Raw genomic sequence first — 24019 nt, forward strand, 5'->3', positions numbered from 1 at the left:
CACCATGAATTACGGTAGCAACGCTGGCGTGGACCTTTCAAAATAAAAGCAACGTGTAACGTTTATTAACGAGTCGGTTATCCTCACTCTGGTCTAAAAAACATTTCTTACGTCCTTCTGTGAACACGGATGTATGACAATGATTTTAATGTTTTATTTTAGTCACCGTTTTTCACCTTGTTGATTGGATGATGGTTATTTCAGAATATCCATTTATTTTAAGTTTCTGTGGTTGTTAAACCGAAACTGTGTTTTCAGTGAATACTTTCACTGTAGGATGACAACAGAACACCTCCAGATAGATGCTACATTTCAGAATGAAAGTCTCTTACAATCTTGGTCACTTTATCTAAGTTGCTGTCAATATATCTAATTTTAGTTTAGGTGACCTTGGCGAGCAGCGTCTGGGTTATTCTGCTATCACCCTGAGCCGAAACCAGAGACTGGAAACAGAGTTTTTAGCAACATTGACAGCAACTTAGATAAAAGTGACCAAATGGAGAGATTTTAATTTAGAAATTCCACATCAGATCTCGATGACCTTTGGTGAGCAGCATCTGGAGATGTTCTGTTGTCATCCTAGTGAAAGTATTCACTGGAAACACAGTTTTGGTTTAATAACCACAGAAACTTAAAATAAATGGACATTCTGAAATAACAAGAGTGAAACAGTGACTAAAATAAAACATTAAAATTATTATCATACATCCATGTTAACAGAAGGACATAAGACATATTTTTTAGAACAGAGGGGGACAATAACTGACCAGTTAAACACATTGCTTTTATTTTGAAAGGTCCAAGCCAGCTTTGCTACCGTAATTCGTGGTGTATGCGTGTCCTACAAAAACCCAGTTGGCCTGACCTCAGTCACACGTCGCCACTCCGGGCAGCAGAGGGCGCTGTCTCACTCACAACAAACCCAGAAGAAACGGAGCTTTCTTCCTCCTGAACAGAACCCAGTAGGACCCGCTTAGTAAAGATGTGTGCGGACCTGAGCCGAACCCCCCGGAACCTGCTGGTGTGTGAGCGGTCCAGTTTCCTGGACGAGAAGAACCGCCTCAGTTTTCAGGTGGAACAGCTGCGCTTCAACTACAAGGTAAGACGCGCATGCGCCTGCAAACACGTGCTGCGGCTGTTTGGATCGGAACCAACTAAGAGTAAACGCCAGCTCGGTTCTGCTACCTGAGGTCCATGCCATCCCAGAATCCAGATCATCTCTGAACGTCGTTTAAACAGTAAACCTCCGCTTCCTGTTCTTAACTGGGTCAGTCTGCATCCCAGCAGGTTCTGGTGGATCTTGTGGTGATGCTGAGCCGGGTCTGGAATCTGGACCGCTCCCAGAATTCAACCTGCAGGCCATTTTGGACAGAACTGGGTCGACACCGGCCAGCTCGGCTCTTTCTCTGCGTCGTGGTACCAGCAGTTGTTCAGCATACCAGACTGGGATCAGGCAGGTTCTTTAGCAGAACCAGACCAGAACCGGACCATCTCAGGTGGCTGGCTGTGTCTGCAGAGCGGTCCGGGTGCCTGGTGGATGTGGGAGGTGGCAAAACGGGTCGGGCCCGGTTTGGGGAACCCAGCAACTCCTCAGAACCTTCATCCCGTCTCTGGGTGTGCTGGAAAACAGAACTGGACCCGGAGAGATCCGGAGACCACGGCACACCTCCAGGCTGTCGTGGGTCCATCCCTTGACGGGTCGGAGCCGTGTTGGTACTGAAAGGTGACCGGCACATTTTTACTGTTTCCTATCGGGCTCAGACGAGGTCGGTTCTGGTTGGTTCTGGTTGATTTTCACACCTTAAAACTGGACCTGGCGCTCCCTCCGGTCGGTGGTCCATTGGGGTCTGCAGAACCGAACCAAGACACAGCCGGATGTCAGCGTGTTTACTGACCGTCATTGTGGTTCAGATCCAGAATGAAGCAGAGGGTGTTCTGTAGAACCCGCTGGTTCTGCTCATCAGAACCTTTCTGACCAGAACCATTCCAGTCAACCTTTCCGTCATCTCTGGGTCATCTGCGTACCGCTACCCGCCAACGTGAGGTGAAGGTTTCAGGCTGCAGCCCGGTTCTGGTTCCTCCCATGCAGACCGGTGTGTGCCGACACCGGACCTTTGGACCGGACCCAGAACCACGGCTGCTGATCCGCTGAAGACCAGCTGCTGTGGTTCTGCCAAAGCTTTAAGTATCAGGCAGCCTAGCTTAGCCAGCGCATCCCATAATAAGACGAGCCCCGTGTGTTACCACGGTGACTGGGATGAGCCGTTACCACGGTGACTGGGATGAGGCGGTCCATAAACCCAGCCAGCCCACCAGAACAGGAACACACTCTGCTGACATGTTTCACCTGTGCAGGTGTCGCTGCTGCTGCCTGAGTGTGGCTCCGCCCCCTCCCACCTGGAGTCCACACTGAACAGCTTCAGCAGGTTCTACCTGGTCAAGAAGTTGCCCATATATGAGCTACTGGACAAGGACTTCCTGCAGAACGCCGTGTACCAGGGTAACGCCGCTCCACACATCTGTACTCACCTGGATACACCTGAGACGCACCTGTACTCTCCCATAAACACCTGTCTCTGTGCTTTTAGGCAGCGTGTACGGCCTGTCCTTTGGAACTCGGATCGACGAGGATAATTGTGTCGCTCTGATGCCAAACGGTAAGACGCGGGTTCAGGTGACGTCACTTCCTGTTTACCTGTATAGAGAACACCTGTGTGTGTGTCTGCAGGACGTCTGGTTCTCTCTCTGGACAAAGACAGCTACGAGATGTTGGGCTTTGAAGGGAGACCGTCCAGGTTCAACCACAGAACCTGCAGCAGATTTGGTACCAGTTCTGTCTCCAGAACCAGGTCGTTGGTCTGTGTGGGTCTCTGTGCCTACCTGAGAGTGTAACACCTGTATGTACCTGTGCAGTGGTACCTGTGGACCTGAAGGAGCGCAGCATGGCTCCTGGGAGCCCGGGCTACCGCCGGCTCCTCAGAGCCCTGAGCTCACACCTCAAACTGCAGACAGACTTCCTGATCTCGCACCATCCAGGTGAGTGGCTGTGCAGGTGATGCAGGTGAGTGGTGTGGCTGTGCAGGTGATGCAGGTGAGTGGTGTGGCTGTGCAGGTGATGCAGATGAGTGGCTGTGCAGGTGATGCAGGTGAGTGGTGTGGCTGTGCAGGTGATGCAGATGAGTGGCTGTGCAGGTGATGCAGGTGAGTGGCTGTGCAGGTGAGTGGCTGTGCAGGTGATGCAGGTGAGTGGTGTGGCTGTGCAGGTGAGTGGCTGTGCAGGTGATGCAGGTGAGTGGTGTGGCTGTACAGGTGAGTGGCTGTGCAGGTGAGTGGCTGTGCAGGTGAGTGGCTGTGCAGGTGACGCAGGTGAGTGGCTGTGCAGGTGACGCAGGTGAGTGGCTGTGCAGGTGATGCAGGTGAGCACCAGCAGCTCTGGTTCCATCCCAGTCCTTTCCTCTCTGTCCTCCAGGGGGCGGGGCCGCTCTGAAGGCCCTCCTCTCGCGCTACGATTGGTCGGAGCGCCGCCCTGAGGTGTGCAGCCGCCGCCTGAGCGACCTGGTCTGCCCCGACCTGCGGTCATGTGACCCTCACAGCCTGCTGGAGTGGCTGGGAGCCGCGGACGCCGACGTCAGCTGGTGAGCCCGGCGCCGGCGCCGCGTCCTGGAGTGTGGAGAGCAGGGCTCATTCTTCTTCTGTGGTTTCAGCCAGAACTCGTCCAGCAGCTTCCTGTCTACGCTCACCTGTCCAGAACCGACGACGACCCTGGCGGCGGCGCTGAGCGCGTCCGTGAGCGGCCTGCTGCTGCCGCAGGACGTGCAGCGGCTGGTGGAGCAGCTCAGGTCAGCAGCAGCTCACACACACACACACCTTTACCTGAGCAGCGGTGACCCAGTGACTCACCTGTCCTCCAGGTGTCACCTGCAGCAGGAGCAGACGGCGTCCTGGGCCTCTGTGACGGTCCACGGCTTCGCTGACGGTCCCGTGTCCTGGGGGGACGAGGAGCACGGCGTCCTGACCGGAGGAGAGAACTTCTACAACCTGCTGATGTTCCACGACCACACCTACCGGCTGCACCTGGCCACGGGGCCGCAGGACGGCTGCCCGCCATGACGGCCGCCCGCCATGACGGCCCGCCGTGACGGCTGCCCGCCATGACGGCTGCCCGCCGTGACGGCTGCCCGCCATGACGGCCGCCCGCCATGACGGCCCGCCATGACGGCTGCCCGCCATGACGGCCGCCCGCCATGACGGCCCGCCATGACGGCCGCCATGACGGCTGCCCGCCGTGACGGCCGCCCGCCATGACGGCCCGCCATGACGGCCGCCATGACGGCTGCCCGCCGTGACGGCCGCCCGCCGTGACGGCCCGCCATGACGGCCCGCCATGACGGCCGCCCGCCATGACGGCTGCCCGCCATGACGGCCCGCCATGACGGCTGCCCGCCATGACGGCTGCCCGCCATGACGGCCCGCCATGACGGCCGCCATGACGGCTGCCCGCCGTGACGGCCGCCCGCCGTGACGGCCGCAGGACGGCTGCCCGCCAGGACGGCTGCCCGCCATGACGGCCCGCCATGACGGCCCGCCGTGACGGCCGCCCGCCATGACGGCCCGCAGTCTGAGGCCAGGACCAGAACCTGCAGCCGCGGAACCACATGTGGGTTCTCTGGTTCTCTGAGGGGACCGTCACACCGTGTTCCTGCTTGAATAAAGTTGTTCTTGTTCCGCGGACCTAAAGGTTCTGGAGTTCTGGACCGACCAGAATTCACCAGCTGGTTCTGTGGGCTCGGGTCACTGAACAGAACCGGTTCTCCTGTTCCTGGTCTGAATGGACATAAATACGATTAAAGAAAGCTTTGTGACGACGTCTGGTTTCAGTTCCTTCACCCTGCACATCCGGGTCAGAACCACGCTCCTGGTACCGGTCTGGGTTGGACCAGAACACCAAGATGAAAGTAGCGTCTGCAAGGCAGAACAGTGCAGCTAGATTAAGAGTTCCACACTTAAGTTTCCCTCCTTTTTATGCACATTTACATAAAGGCAAACATTCATAATCAGATTTTACTAAATAACTAAAACAGGAAGGAGGTTCTGGTTCTGGTTCTGGTTCTTGATGTAAGGCAAACGTTTCTTCCATCTCTGATGGAATGTCTAGTCTGTGTTCAGAACGTCTTCACTGCAGGCTGTGGGTTCCTTCTGTTCCCTCTGAAGGAACCCTCTACACTCTTCATTTATGCATTGTCCCACTTTTATTTATTAAATGTTTATGACAGGATGAACCAGCAGCTGCATCAGCGTAAAGCAGAACCTCTGCGTGCTTCAAGCAGCGGAGGGGAAATCATGGAGCGTAGCGGCTTCACCATGTTCACACCAGCTGCAGACAGCCTTTCCTCATGAGTTCTTTAATTTCTACCAGATGATCCTCGGTGGGGCCGTGACCTTTGACCTTTAGTGTCTAACCTGCATTAGCTGCAGTGATAGCTGACTGCTACTATCCTCCTTCTCCTCAGCTCCAAACATTTCCACCCACTGAATGTCTGGTTCTAAACCATCAGCTTCTTCATCCTGCCTCCTTCTGTGGGATCAGAGATGTTCTCTGGACCGCAGCAGAACCGGCTCAGCGTAATTCTGTTTATGCATCATTTTATTCCTCACACAGCTCTGACCCAGCAGTGGGTTAGGCTGGAACCCTGGTTCCCTGCTGGGCCTTTTCCAGAACCCTGGTTCCCTGCTGGCCCTGTTCCAGAACCTTGGTTCCCTGCTGGGCCTGTTCCAGAACCCTGGTTCCCTGCTGGCCCTGTTCCAGAACCCTGGTTCCCTGCTGGCCGTGTTCCAGAACCCTGGTTCCCTGCTGGGCCTGTTCCAGAACCCTGGTTCCCTCGTTCTCAGCGCTCAGCAGCGGCTCGCCTTGGTGCCTGTTAGGATCTTATTGACCACTTTCCTTAATGAAGGCGGGTTCTACGGTTCTCAGGCGGGTTCTATGGTTCTCAGTCAGGCGGGTTCTACGGTTCTCAGGCGGGCGGGTTCTACGGTTCTCAGTCGGGCGGGTTCTATGGTTCTCAGTCAGGCGGGTTCTACGGTTCTGTCAGGCGGGTTCTACGGTTCTCAGTCAAAGACGTCAGCGTGTTTACATTCAGTGTTCTCTACTAGAACCACAGCAGCAGTAGGAACGTCTGGATGGTTCTGTGCTGCAGAACTGGCTTTATATGGAAATAATTCTAGAGCTTGATGGCGACCTGGTTCTGGTCCGTCTGAGTTTAGAGTCAATAAAGAAACAAACCAAACCGCTCGGCCTCATGGGTTCCTGTCACTGCCCCCCCCCCCCCCCCCCCCAGAACCAGAACCAGAACCAGAACCAGTGGCGGCTCCTGCCAAAGGTGTCGGGGGGGCAATAGTTGCAGTGACCCATCTAATTTACCGTCAGCGCTTTGTGACTTATAATTAACATTTCACACATTTTAATGTAAAGTCAAATCTTAATCTTATTATCCTCTCCTCTTTTCTATTTCGTCTTCCATTTCTTTTTCCTCTTACTGTTTTTTGAATTTTATAAAAACCATCTACCTGTTTTTTCTTCATCCCACCTTTTTGCCATTTTTCCAAAAGTTTTTCTTTAATCATACTCTTTCCCTCAGATTTACTTGTTTAATGATAAAATTTATAGGATTTTGAATCGCCCTCTTTGCTAATTTATCTGCCCTCTCATTTCCTTCTACCCCAATATGCGCTGGAACAAATATTAGTTATAACAAATATAACTATTAAACCCATGTTTTGTATTCTGAATAATGTATGAAATATTTCTAATAAAATGTCCATCCTACTATCTGATTTATTATATTTTAAATTTAATAATGCAGAGCTTGAATCTGAACAAATGACTGTTTTTAATGGTTTTAAGTCTTCTACCCATTGTAAAGCTATTGCCAACATTTCTCCTGTGTATACTGATAATCCGTCTCTAATTAATTTTCCCATTCTTATATTGAATTCTGGTACTACAAATGCTATTCCTATTTTTTCAGTTATTTTTGATGCATCTGTATAATTTTGAATATATTGATAATAATTGTTTAAATGTAACTGTACTGAATAACTATCTACAATGTAAGATTTATCTTGTTTCTTTTCCATTATTGTCATATCTACTGTCACTTCTGTTAAATCCAAGCAGGTATAATTGATATTGGTGTTGTTTGAGTAATTTCTAAATTATTCATTTTAAATTCTTTTATTTTATTTTCAATTGTCCATCCAAAACTCCTCATTTCTTTCTTTTCTTTTTTCCAACATGGATTTAAAAGTTCCCAAGTTGGATGATCTGAGTTATTACCTTTTAAATTCAGCCAATAATTTATTTGTAGTTTAGTTCTTCTTAAATCTAACGACATTTCTCCTATTTCTACCTCTATTGCTGCTGTAGGCGTGGTTTTAAATGCTCCAGTACATCTCACACTTTTTTTATATCAAACTTTATTCCTACTCGGACATTCTTCTCCTCCCACCTGACAGTAATGCAGATCTACGTCCTGTGTGACGTAAATGCGTTAGTGCAAACCCTCCTGGAGGCATTAGAGAACACATTGCAGAGCCTGCGTACTGAAATAAACGTTCTTAAGGAGAACGTCTATGAGAGATTAATTAATATTTAACCTGAAATCGCCTAAAGAGGCGGGACACAGGAGGAGACGTACTCAACGTAACATTTAATGCAGATTGATTGGTTTAATTTATCTCTCTGTGGAAGTGCGTCGCCCTGGTGAACAAACCGTCTGTCCAGAACCTCTTGGGTCGTCCTGGTAACTGATGACCTGGTCGGTACCGGCCCAGTCACAACGAGCCGTGCTGAAACGCTCGTGGTGAGCAGATTAATATTTTATTATGGTAATAAATGACAGCATGGAGTCTAATAAAGACACTCAGGTGTCCAAAGCTCCGCTATCTGGGAGGTTCTGACCCAGAAGCTTCAAACCCGGCAGGAACAAAACACCCACAGCCCGAGTCATGTGACACCGTTTAATGTGACCCACGCCCCATTTACCCAGAATTCATCACGGATGCTCACCAGCATCCCCTGTATGTGGATCCAGACCTGGGGGGGGGGGCTGCAGACCTCAGAACCACTGACCCAAAGTAGTCCAGAACCTGAGCTGGTTTACTGTCATTGTGGCTGAGAACAGGAACCGCGGGGAACCAGGGGAGGACTGCGTGGAACCCAGCAGGTGTGTTGGTGTGCCGTCTGATACGGTGAGCCCAGAACCGGGCCGCTGGGCCAGAACTTCCTGCGTTGTGCTGAACCGGAGGAAGCAGAACGAGTCCAGCTTCAGGTCTGGGTTCTAGCAGAACGAGTCCAGCTTCAGGTCTGGGTTCTAGCAGAACGAGTCCAGCTTCAGGTCTGGGTTCTAGCACAGCTCAGTCCTTTTCTGCAGGTACTGCAGGATGGAGTCAGTCCCCTGCAGCGACCCCCATACCCTCTTCAGGGCTTCACACTCGCGCTCATTGGCTTGCTCCAGAGCACTTCGGCTGGTGCTTCTCATCAGGGCTTTGGACTCTTGTAGAACCTGCCAGAAAGAACCGGAACCAACCAAGTTAACTGTGAGTGGAACCTACTGAGGTGTGCTGAGAAAAAGACAGACCTGAGAATCGACTGCCACCAGTTCTTTGACCCGCAGCATCACCTCCTGCGTGAAGGTTCCCGGCCAGAGAACCTGCGACACCAAACCTTTAGAACACGCCTCCTGAGCCGTTAGCTTCCTGCCGCCCAAGAGCAGCTCGTTGGCCTGGAAGGACAAAATCAGTTCAGTTCAATTTATATAATACCAATTAACATCCCATCATCATCAAGGTTCTTTCCAAAGTCAGCTTCCATCAGATCCTCCAGGTTGGTGAGAAAGTTTCCTCTCTAAGGAAACCCAGCAGGTTGCATCAAGTCTCTCCAAGCAGCATTCACTCCTCCTGAAAGAGCGTAGAGCCACAGTGGACAGTCGTCTGCATTGTTGATGGCTTTGCAGCAATCCCTCATACTGAGCATGCATGAAGCGACAGTGGAGAGGAAAACTCCCCTTTAACAGGGAGGAGAACCTCCAGCAGAACCAGAACCAGGCTCAGTGTGAACGCTCATCTGCCTCCACCCACTGGGGCTTAGAGAAGACAGAGCAGAGACACAGAAAGCTCAGAAGCTCACATTGACCCAGGAGTACTTTCTATGTTAGAGGAGACAGAGCAGAGACACAGAAAGCACAGAAGCTCACATTGACCCAGGAGTACTTTCTATGGTAGAGAAGACAGAGCAGAGACACAGAAAGCACAGAAGCTCACATTGACCCAGGAGTACTTTCTATGGTAGAGAAGACAGAGCAGAGACACAGAAAGCACAGAAGCTCACATTGACCCAGGAGTACTTTCTATGGTAGAGAAGACAGAGCAGAGACACAGAAAGCACAGAAGCTCACATTGACCCAGGAGTACTTTCTATGGTAGAGAACACAGAGCAGAGACACAGAAAGCACAGAAGCTCACATTGACCCAGGAGTACTTTCTATGTCAGAGAAGACAGAGCAGAGACACAGAAAGCTCAGAAGCTCACATTGACCCAGGACTACTTTCTATGGTAGAGAACACAGAGCAGAGACACAGAAAGCACAGAAGCTCACATTGACCCAGGAGTACTTTCTATGTCAGAGAAGACAGAGCAGAGACACAGAAAGCTCAGAAGCTCACATTGACCCAGGACTACTTTCTATGTCAGAGAAGACAGAGCAGAGACACAGAAAGCACAGAAGCTCACATTGACCCAGGAGTACTTTCTATGGTAGAGAAGACAGAGCAGAGACACAGAAAGCTCAGAAGCTCACATTGACCCAGGAGTACTTTCTATGTTAGAGAAGACAGAGCAGAGACACAGAAAGCTTTGAACTGCATTTTGTGGACTTCCTGATAGTAAAGAATTACAATAGTCCAGCCTTGAAGTAACAAATGCATGGACCAGTTTTTCAGCATCACTCCTGGACAGAATGTTTCTAATTTTGGCGATATTCCTGAGGTGAAAAAAGGAAATTCTGGAAACCTGTTTAATATGGGATTTAAATGACATGTCTTGGTCAAAAATAACACCAAGATTTTTAACTTTATTACCAGAGGCCAAGTTAATGCCATCCAGATTAGGTGATTGATTAATAACTTTATTTTTTGAGGACTCTGGTCCAAAGATTACATCTTCTGTCTTGTCAGAATTTAAATGCAGGAAATTTAAAGTCATCCAGCTTTTGATGTCATCAAGACATGACTGCAGTCGAAGTAATTGATTGGATTCATCAGGATTTATGGATAAATATAGCTGAGTGTCATCAGCATAACAGTGGAAATTAATCCCATGCTGTCTGATAATTTTGCCAATCGGAAGCATATATATAGTAAATAGAATTGGTCCAAGGACTGAACCCTGTGGTACTCCACAAGTGACCCTAGAGTTTGAGGAAGATTTATTATTAACATGAACAAACTGGAATCTGTCTGACAGATAAGATTTAAACCAGCCTAATGCTTTCCCCTTAATCCCTACAGTATGTTCAAGTCTTTGTAGGAGAATATTATGATCAACTGTATCAAATGCAGCACTGAGATCTAACAGGACAAGTATAGACACAAGTCCATTATCTGAGGCCATGAGAATATCATTAGTGACCTTCACCAGAGCTGTTTCAGTGCTATGATGAGCTCTGAAGCCTGACTGAAACTCCTCAAGTAGGTCATTACTTTGTAAATGTTCACAAAGTTGATTAGCAACTACTTTCTCAAGAATTTTAGATAAGAAAAGAAGATTAGATATAGGTCTGTAATTTACTAACTCATCTTGATCAAGAGAAGGTTTCTTAAGTAAAGGTTTAATAACAGCTACTTTAAAAACCTGTGGTACATATCCATTTACCAAGGATAGATTAATCATGTCTAAAATAGTGCCACTGATCAGAGGGAATACCTCCCTAAACAACTTGGTTGGGATTGGGTCTAACATACAGGTAGAAACAGATGCACTCTGGGTAACGAGATGAGTAGGGGCGGGTCAATGGAAGTCAGGAGAAGAGGAGGTGAGTTATGATAGGTCGGTGCGAGCAGGAAGCAGCCAGTAGGGATGGCGAGGACTCACCGAGGCCAGCCCCATGATGCGGGGGAAGGTGAAGGAGGAGCAGCCGTCAGGCGTCTGCCCACACAGCATGTATGGAGTCTGGAACCAGGCCTTCTCATTGGCCCACACCACATCACAGAGAGGCAGGAGGGCGGCGCCGAGGCCCAGCGCCGGGCCGTTCACCGCCGCCACAATGGGCTTTTTGAACTGGATGAAGGTGTTGACGAAAGTCCTGAGGAGGACAAGAAGGTGAGCGGCTGTCCCCAACACAACGGACACGGCGTGTCTCCAGGTTACCTGATGGTTTCAGCCATCTTGATGCTCTCCTTCTTCCTGTCGTCCGCCAGTCTTCTGATGAAATACAGGAAGTCCAGGCCGCAGCAGAAGGCGCTGCCGACGGCCCCGAGCAGCACCAGCTTGCTGTCGTCGGACGCTGCGGTTGCCAAGGCACTCTGGATCTCCTTCATCACCTGGAGGACGGCAGAGAGTGAGGAACCCCACACGGCGGCTGAACACCTGAGGACTGTGGCCTCACCTCTGGGTTGAGCGCGTTGTTCTCAGAGCTCTTGGTGGACAGCAGGATGTAGGTGAAGCCATCCTGCTTCTTCACCACGATGTCGCGGTACCGATAGGCGCTCTCTGTCTGACGAACGCTGCACCTCAGTCGCTTATCGAACGTGGAGCGATCCTCTTGGCGCCGCTTTCCCATCACGCCGGTCGCCCCGGTAACGCTATGAACAGCCGACATCCCCCCCAATGACACGGCCTCCATCAGCGCCGAGCTCCCTGGAGAAGACAGAGGGACATTCTCCCTTAGGGACACGTCCTAAAGACAGACTCTGGTCTGCAGATCTGAGTTTCATCATTCCTGTCAGCCAATCAGGTTTATTTTAGTTGGTTTTGTTTCTGTGCAGACAGATTACAACGCTGTGGAAATGCAGATGCAACGTACCGACCCGAGACACCAGCAGAGGGAGCTGTAGGCTGTTAAATGGCTTTGGCTGTGGCAGAAGACACCGTCAGGACAGACTAGCAGGAGTCTTTCCACCTGCAGCTGGGCCTAAGCAGGCTGGTGCTGATGCATTTAGTTTATTTAGTTTATTTTAGTTTATTATGTGTAGAATATTACATCACTGGATTCTGGGCCTAAGCAGGCTGGTGCTGATGCATTTAGTTTGTTTAGTTTATTTTAGTTTATTACAACTCTGGATTCTGGGCCTGAGCGGGCTGGTGCTGATGCATTTAGTTTAGTTTATTTTAGTTTATTATGTGTAGAATATTACAACTCTGGATTCTGGGCCTAAGCAGGCTGGTGATGATGCATTTAGTTTATTTTAGTTTATTATGTGTAGAATATTACATCACTGGATTCTGGGCCTGAGCAGGCTGGTGATGATGCATTTAGTTTATTTTAGTTTATTATGTGTAGAATATTACATCACTGGATTCTGGACCTAAGCAAGCTGGTGCTGATGCATTTAGTTTATTTAGTTTATTTTAGTTTATCGTGTGTAGAATATTACAACGCTGGATTCTGGGCCTAAGCAGGCTGGTGCTGATGCATTTAGTTTATTTAGTTTATTATGTGTAGAATATTACAACTCTGGATTCTGGGCCTAAGCAGGCTGGTGCTGATGCATTTAGTTTATTTAGTTTATTATGTGTAGAATATTGCATTGCTGGATTCTGGGCCTGAGCAGGCTGGTGCTGATGCATTTAGTTTATTTAGTTTATTATGTGTAGAATATTACAACGCTGGATTCTGGGCCTAAGCAGGCTGGTGCTGATGCATTTAGTTTATTTAGTTTATTATGTGTAGAATATTACAACTCTGGATTCTGGGCCTAAGCAGGCTGGTGATGATGCATTTAGTTTATTTTAGTTTATTATGTGTAGAATATTACAACTCTGGATTCTGGGCCTAAGCAGGCTGGTGCTGATGCATTTAGTTTATTTAGTTTATTATGTGTAGAATATTGCATTGCTGGATTCTGGGCCTGAGCAGGCTGGTGATGATGCATTTAGTTTATTTAGTTTATTATGTGTAGAATATTACATTGCTGGATTCTGGGCCTGAGCAGGCTGGTGCTGATGCATTTAGTTTATTTAGTTTATTATGTGTAGAATATTACAACTCTGGATTCTGGGCCTAAGCAGGCTGGTGCTGATGCATTTAGTTTGTTTTAGTTTATTATGTGTAGAATATTACAACGCTGGATTCTGGGCCTAAGCAGGCTGGTGCTGATGCATTTAGTTTATTTAGTTTATTATGTGTAGAATATTACAACTCTGGATTCTGGGCCTGAGCAGGCTGGTGCTGATGCATTTAGTTTATTTAGTTTATTATGTGTAGAATATTACAACTCTGGATTCTGGGCCTAAGCAGGCTGGTGCTGATGCATTTAGTTTGTTTTAGTTTATTATGTGTAGAATATTACAACTCTGGATTCTGGGCCTAAGCAGGCTGGTGCTGATGCATTTAGTTTATTTAGTTTATTATGTGTAGAATATTGCATTGCTGGATTCTGGGCCTGAGCAGGCTGGTGATGATGCATTTAGTTTATTTAGTTTATTATGTGTAGAATATTACAACTCTGGATTCTGGGCCTAAGCAGGCTGGTGCTGATGCATTTAGTTTGTTTTAGTTTATTATGTGTAGAATATTACAACTCTGGATTCTGGGCCTAAGCAGGCTGGTGCTGATGCATTTAGTTTATTTAGTTTATTATGTGTAGAATATTGCATTGCTGGATTCTGGGCCTGAGCAGGCTGGTGCTGATGCATTTAGTTTGTTTTAGTTTATTATGTGTAGAATATTACAACGCTGGATTCTGGGCCTGAGCAGGCCAGGAGGGTCAGAGGGATTCCTGCAGACGAAGCCATTCAGTGCGTTCTCACCACAGCCCTTTAGGACTCGCTGTGTGGATCAGCTGGGAGTCTCCACGCCTCTTCAGGAGGAAGAACAGTGGCCCTCAGGCTTCTATAGTTGTGTTTAAAACATCAATTGTAGCAGTGCTGATTAGCTTTTAGGATGTGTGAGCTAAAGTTTATGCTGCTCAGCATTTTCTGGTGGCTGAGGCACACTAACAGGTCTGCTTAAAGAAGAGGTTCTGACAGCGGGGTTTAGCAGGACTGGCTACGGCGTTCAGGAAGTGAGCTGCTGAGACGCAGCGACCAGGGCAGCATCTGGTGTTTCACCTCACACCTTCATGTGAGGTGCAGCACCCCCCCAACACAGGTACCGCTGCAACCAATGGGAAACCCAGCTGCAGTAGCCATGACTGACCTAAGAGGGCAGTACTGAGACGGTTTGAGAGTGCAGAGCTAACGTTCAGGTAAAAATGTAAAACATTAATGTTTGTAAAAGCTTCAGGCCCAGCGTGGATTTTGGGCTTAGTTACACTTCGTTCTTTACGCTGCATTAATAAACACAGTTATTTATGATGTTTATGTCCCGCCCTCCTGTGATTAACAGAGGGATGAACACATCAGTGCTAACTTTACCACCGATGGAAGAGTTAAAGTTGTCTGGAAGTTTTTAATGCTAACGTCTCTAGCCGTAGACGTGGGGAGTGGACAGGAACAAGACGTTCTCTAACATAGAAAGTACTCCTGGGTCAGAACTTCTCTCTGTGTCTCTGCTCCGTCTTCTCTGACCCTCAGTGGGTCGAGGCTGGTTCTGGTTCTGCTGGCTTTACTTAGAAACCTAATGACGGCACTGTTTGATAACTGAATGGACTAATATGGCTGTAAAGATGTTAAAATGTTTCAGGCTAAATTAGTTCTAACCCTAAGCTGAACTGGATCAGACCGTGAAGCGGTCCACCAGAACCAGAACCGTGTATCTTAGTAAACAACACGTCTCTGCAGCCACGGTCGCCCAGTTCATCTACAGACATGCACTGAGGCGCAGAGCAGTGGGCCCCATGGGGAAAGTGCCTTGCCCAGGGGCCATGGACGCGGTAGGAAGCTGGAGTGGAACCGGCGGCTGCAGGCGGACTGACCTGAGCCACAGAGAGAGCGCACGGCAGCGGGGGTGACGGGGTCCCTGGGCAGCGGGGGCAGCGGGTTCTGGCTGCGGGGGCGGGTCCCCATGCGGGCCCTCTCCTGGCCGGGGCCCAGCTGCACGCCGGCGGGTTTCTCCAGCAGAGCGACCTCAGGTGGAACCAGGTGAGCCTCCTGAGCGCCGGCCTCCAGGCTCTGAGCGGCTTCAATGGGAGAGTCCTCCGAGTTCGGCCGGGAGTTCATGGGACTCTTGGGAACCAGAATCTTGATGCCGCTCTTAGAAAGATCCACGCTACGGCGGGCGGAGCCAGCCTGAGGCGCCGCCATCAGAGCGGGGTGGGCGCCGTCTGCGGGGGGAGCCCGATGAGGCCCCACAGTCGCTGGGCAGGGCAGGTGAGGTGAGCCGAGCTGGACCGGTGCCGGGTCTCCAGGTGCGGCGGTGGACTGCGGCCTGCAGTGGGGCCTGTGGGTGGAGCTATAGTGGGGGCTGCGGGTGGAGCGCAACAAGGTGATGTCCCGCTGCTGCGCGGCGTGCTGTCGGTTGAACTCGTGCACATAAGACATGCAGGTGGACAGGTGGCCCTCAGGCTCCCAGGTGTCGCCCTCCGAGCCGTAGCCTCTCCACCTGACCAGGTACTCCACCTTCCCCTTCCTGTTCTTCCGTTTATCGATGATCCGCTCCACCTTAGGGACATAAAACCATCGTCATCATCACATCCAGTGATTGAGCTAAAACAAGTACCGGTACCCGGTTCCCTTTAAACCTTCTACTGCTAACCAGGCTAACTGACCCGGTTTCCTTTAAACCTTCTACTGCTAACCAGGCTAACTGACCCGGTTCCCTTTAAACCTTCTACTGCTAACCAGGCTAACTGACCCGGTTCCCTTTAAACCTTCTACTGCTAACCAGGCTAACTGACCCGGTTCCCTTTAAACCTTCTACTGCTAACCAGGCTAACTGACCCGGTTCCCTTTAAACCTTCTAGTTCTAACCAGTCTAACTGACCCGGTTCCCTTTAAACCTTCTACTGCTAACCAGTCTAACTGACCCGGTTCCCTTTAAACCTTCTAGTTCTAACCAGACTAACTGACCCGGTTCCCTTTAAACCTTCTACTGCTAACCAGTCTAACTGACCCGGTTCCCTTTAAACCTTCTAGTTCTAACCAGACTAACTGACCCGGTTCCCTTTAAACCTTCTAGTTCTAACCAGACTAACTGACCCGGTTCCCTTTAAACCTTCTAGTTCTAACCAGACTAACTGACCCGGTTCCCTTTAAACTTTATAGTTCTAACCAGGCTAACTGACCCGGTTCCCTTTAAACCTTCTAGTTCTAACCAGACTAACTGACCCGGTTCCCTTTAAACCTTCTAGTTCTAACCAGGCTAACTGACCCGGTTCCCTTTAAACCTTCTACTGCTAACCAGGCTAACTGACCCGGTTCCCTTTAAACCTTCTAGTTCTAACCAGGCTAACTGACCCGGTTCCCTTTAAACCTTCTACTGCTAACCAGGCTAACTGACCCGGTTCCCTTTAAACCTTCTAGTTCTAACCAGACTAACTGACCCGGTTCCCTTTAAACCTTCTAGTTCTAACCAGGCTAACTGACCCGGTTCCCTTTAAACCTTCTACTGCTAACCAGTCTAACTGACCCGGTTCCCTTTAAACCTTCTAGTTCTAACCAGACTAACTGACCCGGTTCCCTTTAAACCTTCTAGTTCTAACCAGGCTAACTGACCCGGTTCCCTTTAAACCTTCTAGTTCTAACCAGACTAACTGACCCGGTTCCCTTTAAACCTTCTAGTTCTAACCAGGCTAACTGACCCGGTTCCCTTTAAACCTTCTACTGCTAACCAGGCTAACTGACCCGGTTCCCTTTAAACCTTCTAGTTCTAACCAGGCTAACTGACCCGGTTCCCTTTAAACCTTCTACTGCTAACCAGTCTAACTGACCCGGTTCCCTTTAAACCTTCTAGTTCTAACCAGACTAACTGACCCGGTTCCCTTTAAACCTTCTACTGCTAACCAGGCTAACTGACCCGGTTCCCTTTAAACCTTCTAGTTCTAACCAGACTAACTGACCCGGTTCCCTTTAAACCTTCTAGTTCTAACCAGACTAACTGACCCGGTTCCCTTTAAACCTTCTAGTTCTAACCAGACTAACTGACCCGGTTCCCTTTAAACTTTATAGTTCTAACCAGGCTAACTGACCCGGTTCCCTTTAAACCTTCTAGTTCTAACCAGACTAACTGACCCGGTTCCCTTTAAACCTTCTAGTTCTAACCAGGCTAACTGACCCGGTTCCCTTTAAACCTTCTACTGCTAACCAGGCTAACTGACCCGGTTCCCTTTAAACCTTCTAGTTCTAACCAGGCTAACTGACCCGGTTCCCTTTAAACCTTCTAGTTCTAACCAGGCTAACTGACCCGGTTCCCTTTAAACCTTCTACTGCTAACCAGGCTAACTGACCCGGTTCCCTTTAAACCTTCTAGTTCTAACCAGGCTAACTGACCCGGTTCCCTTTAAAACTTCTACTGCTAACCAGGCTAATTGACGCGGTTCTGTCAGAACTGTCCAGTCCAAACCGGGCTAGCTGACCCGGTTCTCTTAGAACTTTTCAGCCCAAACAGGCTAGCTGACCGGGTTCTGACAGAACTTTCCAGCCCAAAGCGGGCTAGCTGACCCGGTTCTGTCAGAACTATCCAGCCCAAACCGGGCTATCTGGCCTGGTTCTCTCAGAACTTTCTAGCCCAAACGGGCTAGCTAACCCGGTTCTGTCAGAACTTTCCAGCCCAAAGCAGGCTAGCTGACCCGGTTCTGTCAGAACTTTCCAGACCAGGCTAACTGACCCGGTTCTGTCAGAACTTTCCAGCCCAGACCAGGCTAATTGACCCGGTTCTGTCAGAACTTTCCAGCCCAGACCGGGCTAATTGACCCGGTTCTGTCAGAACTTTCCAGCCCAGACCGGGCTAACTGACCCGGTTCTGTCAGAACTTTCCAGACCAAGCGGGCTAGCTGACCCGGTTCTGTCAGAACTTTCCAGACCAGGCTAGCTGACCCGGTTCTGTTAGAACTTTCCAGCCCAGACCGGGCTAACTGACCCGGTTCCCTTTAAACCTTCTACTGCTAACCAGTCTAACTGACCCGGTTCCCTTTAAACCTTCTAGTTCTAACCAGACTAACTGACCCGGTTCCCTTTAAACCTTCTACTGCTAACCAGTCTAACTGACCCGGTTCCCTTTAAACCTTCTAGTTCTAACCAGACTAACTGACCCGGTTCCCTTTAAACCTTCTAGTTCTAACCAGACTAACTGACCCGGTTCCCTTTAAACCTTCTAGTTCTAACCAGACTAACTGACCCGGTTCCCTTTAAACTTTATAGTTCTAACCAGGCTAACTGACCCGGTTCCCTTTAAACCTTCTAGTTCTAACCAGACTAACTGACCCGGTTCCCTTTAAACCTTCTAGTTCTAACCAGGCTAACTGACCCGGTTCCCTTTAAACCTTCTACTGCTAACCAGGCTAACTGACCCGGTTCCCTTTAAACCTTCTAGTTCTAACCAGGCTAACTGACCCGGTTCCCTTTAAACCTTCTACTGCTAACCAGGCTAACTGACCCGGTTCCCTTTAAACCTTCTAGTTCTAACCAGACTAACTGACCCGGTTCCCTTTAAACCTTCTAGTTCTAACCAGGCTAACTGACCCGGTTCCCTTTAAACCTTCTACTGCTAACCAGTCTAACTGACCCGGTTCCCTTTAAACCTTCTAGTTCTAACCAGACTAACTGACCCGGTTCCCTTTAAACCTTCTAGTTCTAACCAGGCTAACTGACCCGGTTCCCTTTAAACCTTCTAGTTCTAACCAGACTAACTGACCCGGTTCCCTTTAAACCTTCTAGTTCTAACCAGGCTAACTGACCCGGTTCCCTTTAAACCTTCTACTGCTAACCAGGCTAACTGACCCGGTTCCCTTTAAACCTTCTAGTTCTAACCAGGCTAACTGACCCGGTTCCCTTTAAACCTTCTACTGCTAACCAGTCTAACTGACCCGGTTCCCTTTAAACCTTCTAGTTCTAACCAGACTAACTGACCCGGTTCCCTTTAAACCTTCTACTGCTAACCAGTCTAACTGACCCGGTTCCCTTTAAACCTTCTAGTTCTAACCAGACTAACTGACCCGGTTCCCTTTAAACCTTCTAGTTCTAACCAGACTAACTGACCCGGTTCCCTTTAAACCTTCTAGTTCTAACCAGACTAACTGACCCGGTTCCCTTTAAACTTTATAGTTCTAACCAGGCTAACTGACCCGGTTCCCTTTAAACCTTCTAGTTCTAACCAGACTAACTGACCCGGTTCCCTTTAAACCTTCTAGTTCTAACCAGGCTAACTGACCCGGTTCCCTTTAAACCTTCTACTGCTAACCAGGCTAACTGACCCGGTTCCCTTTAAACCTTCTAGTTCTAACCAGGCTAACTGACCCGGTTCCCTTTAAACCTTCTAGTTCTAACCAGGCTAACTGACCCGGTTCCCTTTAAACCTTCTACTGCTAACCAGGCTAACTGACCCAGTTCCCTTTAAACCTTCTAGTTCTAACCAGGCTAACTGACCCGGTTCCCTTTAAAACTTCTACTGCTAACCAGGCTAATTGACGCGGTTCTGTCAGAACTGTCCAGTCCAAACCGGGCTAGCTGACCCGGTTCTCTTAGAACTTTTCAGCCCAAACAGGCTAGCTGACCGGGTTCTGACAGAACTTTCCAGCCCAAAGCGGGCTAGCTGACCCGGTTCTGTCAGAACTATCCAGCCCAAACCGGGCTATCTGGCCTGGTTCTCTCAGAACTTTCTAGCCCAAACGGGCTAGCTAACCCGGTTCTGTCAGAACTTTCCAGCCCAAAGCAGGCTAGCTGACCCGGTTCTGTCAGAACTTTCCAGACCAGGCTAACTGACCCGGTTCTGTCAGAACTTTCCAGCCCAGACCAGGCTAATTGACCCGGTTCTGTCAGAACTTTCCAGCCCAGACCGGGCTAATTGACCCGGTTCTGTCAGAACTTTCCAGCCCAGACCGGGCTAACTGACCCGGTTCTGTCAGAACTTTCCAGCCCAGACCGGGCTAACTGACCCGGTTCTGTCAGAACTTTCCAGCCCAAGCGGGCTAGCTGACCCGGTTCTGTCATTACTTTCCAGCCCAGGCTAACTGACCCGGTTCTGTCAGAACTTTCCAGACCAAGCGGGCTAGCTGACCCGGTTCTGTCATTACTTTCCAGCCCAGGCTAACTGACCCGGTTCTATCAGAACTTTCCAGACCAAGCGGGCTAGCTGACCCGGTTCTGTCAGAACTTTCCAGACCAGGCTAGCTGACCCGGTTCTGTCAGAACTTTCCAGACCAGGCTAACTGACCCGGTTCTGTCAGAACTTTTCAGCCCAAGCGGGCTAGCTGACCCAGTTCTGTCAGAACTTTCCAGCCCAGACCGGGCTAATTGACCCGGTTCTGTCAGAACTTTCCAGCCCAGACCGGGCTAACTGACCCGGTTCTGTCAGAACTTTCCAGCCCAGACCAGGCTAATTGACCCGGTTCTGTCAGAACTTTCCAGCCCAGACCGGGCTAATTGACCCGGTTCTGTCAGAACTTTCCAGACCAAGCGGGCTAGCTGACCCGGTTCTGTCAGAACTTTCCAGCCCAAGCGGGCTAGCTGACCCGGTTCTGTCATTACTTTCCAGCCCAGGCTAACTGACCCGGTTCTGTCAGAACTTTCCAGACCAAGCGGGCTAGCTGACCCGGTTCTGTCAGAACTTTCCAGACCAGGCTAGCTGACCCGGTTCTGTTAGAACTTTCCAGCCCAGACCGGGCTAACTGACCCGGTTCTGTCAGAACTTTCCAGACCAAGCGGGCTAGCTGACCCGGTTCTGTCAGAACTTTCCAGCCCAAGCGGGCTAACTGACCCGGTTCTGTCAGAACTTTCCAGACCAAGCGGGCTAGCTGACCCGGTTCTGTCAGAACTTTCCAGCCCAAGCGGGCTAGCTGACCCGGTTCTGTCATTACTTTCCAGCCCAGGCTAACTGACCCGGTTCTGTCAGAACTTTCCAGACCAGGCTAGCTGACCCGGCTCTGTCAGAACTTTCCAGACCAGGCTAGCTGACCCGGTTCTGTCAGAACTTTCCAGCCCAGACCGGGCTAACTGACCCGGTTCTGTCAGAACTTTCCAGCCCAGACCGGGCTAATTGACCCGGTTCTGTCAGAACTTTCCAGCCCAGACCGGGCTAACTGACCCGGTTCTGTCAGAACTTTCCAGCCCAAGCGGGCTAGCTAACCCGGTTCTGTCAGAACTTTCCAGCCCAGACCAGGCTAACCGACCCGGTTCTGTCAGAACTTTCCAGCCCAAGCGGGCTAGCTGACCCGGTTCTGTCAGAACTTTCCAGCCCAGACCGGGCTAATTGACCCGGTTCTGGCAGAACTTTCCAGCCCAAGCGGGCCAACTGACCCGGTTCTGTCAGAACTTTCCAGACCAGGCTAGCTGACCCGGTTCTGTCAGAACTTTCCAGCCCAGACCAGGCTAACTGACCCGGTTCTGTCAGAACTTTCCAGACCAGGCTAGCTGACCCGGTTCTGTCAGAACTTTCCAGCCCAGACCAGGCCAACTGACCCGGTTCTGTCAGAACTTTCCAGACCAGGCTAACTGACCCGGTTCTGTCAGAACTTTCCAGCCCAGACCAGGCTAACTGACCCGGTTCTGTCAGAACTTTCCAGACCAGGCTAGCTGACCCGGTTCTGTTAGAACTTTCCAGCCCAGACCAGGCTAACTGACCCGGTTCTGTCAGAACTTTCCAGCCCAGACCAGGCTAACTGACCCGGTTCTGTCAGAACTTTCCAGACCAGGCTAGCTGACCCGGTTCTGTCAGAACTTTCCAGCCCAGACCAGGCTAACGGACCCGGTTCTGGCAGAACTTTCCAGCCCAAGCGGGCCGGCAGCGGCAGCCCCAGACTTGACTAAGTTCGCTGCTAGCATGCTAGCCTACCTCGTATAACTCCTCCGTGGCCATGGAGAGCGGGCGCGTCGCGAGCAGCAGCCGGAAGCCTCTAGTGCGGCCGCGGCATGAGACGAGCTGCCGTGGTCGGTTCGGAGCGGAATCGGTGGCTGTTTGGGTTCGGTAAGAGACGGGAATTAAGTTTTCTGGCTGTTAGCTGTTAGCATCACCTCCCCGGAAACAGCATCCGCGTCAAACTGCCCTTCAGAATAAAAGCCGCTCAGCGTGGAGACGAGGACTGATGCCCTTGATCGGCAGAGGCGGAGAACCTGCGGAACCGGAATCGGGTTCTAACGTTTAAGGAATTATTTAATTGTATTTTTGGTTGTTGCAGATGAGGTGAAAAGGATTGGGCAGTCGTGCTGAAATGACCAGAAGCGCAGGTCCAGTTGACGTTCTGAGACAGGCAGCCTTTGTCTGTCCCTCACATGGCAACACTGCAAAAACGGAACTAAAAATAAGTCACATTTTCTTCAACTTACTGTATGTGTCCTTGATTTGAGCAGGTAAATAAGATGATCTGCCAATGGAATGAGTATTTTGATCCCTAAAATTAGATAATTAGATTTCCTGCACTTGAAATAAGATGACGGAGATGAGTTGTTCCCATTTTAAGTGCAAAAATCTTATTCCATTGGCATATCATCTTATTTGCATGCTCAAATCAAGGACAAATACACTCATTTTAAGAAAATTCAACTTATTTTTAGTTTTGTTTTTGCAGTGAGCAGCTCACATTCAATTCAGTTCAATTTCTATAGCTCCAATTAACATCACATCATCTCAAGGTTCTTTCCAAAGTCAGCTTCCATCAGATCCTCCAGGTTGGTGAGAAAGTTTCCTCTCTAAGGAAACCCAGCAGGTTGCATCAAGTCTCTCCAAGCAGCATTCACTCCTCCTGAAAGAGCGTAGAGCCACAGTGGACAGTCGTCTGCATTGTTGATGGCTTTGCAGCAATCCCTCATACTGAGCATGCATGAAGCGACAGTGGAGAGGAAAACTCCCCTTTAACAGGGAGGAGAACCTCCAGCAGAACCAGAACCAGGCTCAGTGTGAACGCTCATCTGCCTCCACCCACTGGGGCTTAGAGAAGACAGAGCAGAGACACAGAAAGCTCAGAAGCTCACATTGACCCAGGAGTACTTTCTATGTTAGAGAAGACAGAGCAGAGACACAGAAAGCTCAGAAGCTCACATTGACCCAGGAGTACTTTCTATGTTAGATGGTAATAGAGGATGATCTGCCTCCCCTGATGATGTCACAGCTAACAGAACACCAGACCAGGTGTACCTTCTATGAAGATAAAACTGACAGAAAACAAAAAGTTAAAAGCTGAAATAACAACAAACAATGCAGATTGGAGAGCAGTAGGAGAACTCAGCAGAGTGAGAGAAATAGACCCTGATGTCCTCCAGCAGCCTAAGCCTATAGCAGCATAACTATAGAGGTAGCTCAGGGTAACATGAGCCACTCTGACTAGAAGCTTTGTCACAAAGGAAAGTTTTAAGATTAGTCTTAAAAGTAGACGGGGTGTCTGCCTCACGGACCAAAACTGGGAGTTGGTTCCACAGGAGAGGAGCCTGATAGCTAAAGGATCTGCCTCCCATTCTACTTTTAGAGACTCTAGGAACCACCAGCAGACCTGCAGTCTGAGAGCGAAGTGCTCTGTTAGGAACATCCTGGTGGGTCGTAAGATCTGGACACTCTGCTGAGTCGTGTCTGCTTCCCATACCTGCCGTCTGCATTGCTGCGATGTGGTGAGGAAGTGACCTGAAGCCATGAACACCAGAGCTGAAAGCATTACAGGTGCCTGACACTCTGTGAAGCAATCCCAAGACAGACTCAAGGACTTTGTGTCCAGTTTCTGGAAT

At 49.7% G+C, this 24019-nt stretch overlaps 2 protein-coding genes across 3 annotated transcripts; one reads left to right on the forward strand and one right to left on the reverse strand.

Annotated features, from left to right (window-relative positions):
* The first annotated feature begins 848 nt into the window (after positions 1-848).
* Positions 849-6331, forward strand: rpp40 (ribonuclease P/MRP 40 subunit). The gene is made up of 9 exons (XM_036132991.1): positions 849-1099; positions 2356-2500; positions 2589-2657; positions 2729-2824; positions 2914-3036; positions 3470-3635; positions 3705-3839; positions 3912-4128; positions 4624-6331. Exons 1-8 carry the CDS (start codon positions 983-985, stop codon positions 4108-4110), a joined length of 1050 nt encoding a protein of 349 aa, XP_035988884.1. The 5' UTR covers positions 849-982; the 3' UTR covers positions 4111-4128; positions 4624-6331.
* Positions 6332-8002: 1671 nt separating this feature from the next.
* Positions 8003-22448, reverse strand: cdyl (chromodomain protein, Y-like). Of its 2 annotated transcripts, XM_036132961.1 has the most exons (8): positions 22140-22448; positions 15130-15814; positions 11661-11911; positions 11423-11595; positions 11147-11357; positions 8637-8780; positions 8367-8561; positions 8003-8333 (listed from the first exon to the last, which is right to left on the reverse strand). In XM_036132961.1, exons 1-7 carry the CDS (start codon positions 22161-22163, stop codon positions 8403-8405), a joined length of 1647 nt encoding a protein of 548 aa, XP_035988854.1. In that variant the 5' UTR covers positions 22164-22448; the 3' UTR covers positions 8003-8333; positions 8367-8402. The 2 variants fall into 2 exon arrangements, with proteins under 2 accessions (XP_035988854.1, XP_012711296.2); XM_012855842.3 differs by having other exon boundaries at positions 8003-8561; positions 22140-22443.
* Between the last annotated feature and the right edge of the window lie 1571 nt (positions 22449-24019).

The sequence above is a fragment of the Fundulus heteroclitus genome, unplaced genomic scaffold, assembly GCF_011125445.2.
Source record: "Fundulus heteroclitus isolate FHET01 unplaced genomic scaffold, MU-UCD_Fhet_4.1 scaffold_56, whole genome shotgun sequence".
NCBI lineage: Eukaryota > Metazoa > Chordata > Actinopteri > Cyprinodontiformes > Fundulidae > Fundulus > Fundulus heteroclitus.

Excerpts from the sequence above, each read along its gene's own strand:
- rpp40 (XM_036132991.1), top strand. The coding sequence starts at position 983 with ATGTGTGCGGACCTGAGCCGAACCCCCCGGAACCTGCTGGTGTGTGAG. Across the intron at positions 2,501-2,588 it reads GCAGAACGCCGTGTACCAGG|GCAGCGTGTACGGCCTGTCC; the intron begins GTAACGCCGCTC and ends CTGTGCTTTTAG. Across the intron at positions 2,658-2,728 it reads TGTCGCTCTGATGCCAAACG|GACGTCTGGTTCTCTCTCTG; the intron begins GTAAGACGCGGG and ends GTGTGTCTGCAG.
- cdyl (XM_036132961.1), bottom strand. The coding sequence starts at position 22,163 with ATGGCCACGGAGGAGTTATACGAG. Across the intron at positions 11,912-15,129 it reads GCGCTCTCTCTGTGGCTCAG|GGAGCTCGGCGCTGATGGAG; the intron begins GTCAGTCCGCCT and ends TGTCTTCTCCAG. Across the intron at positions 8,781-11,146 it reads GCATCATGGGGCTGGCCTCG|GCCAACGAGCTGCTCTTGGG; the intron begins GTGAGTCCTCGC and ends TTGTCCTTCCAG.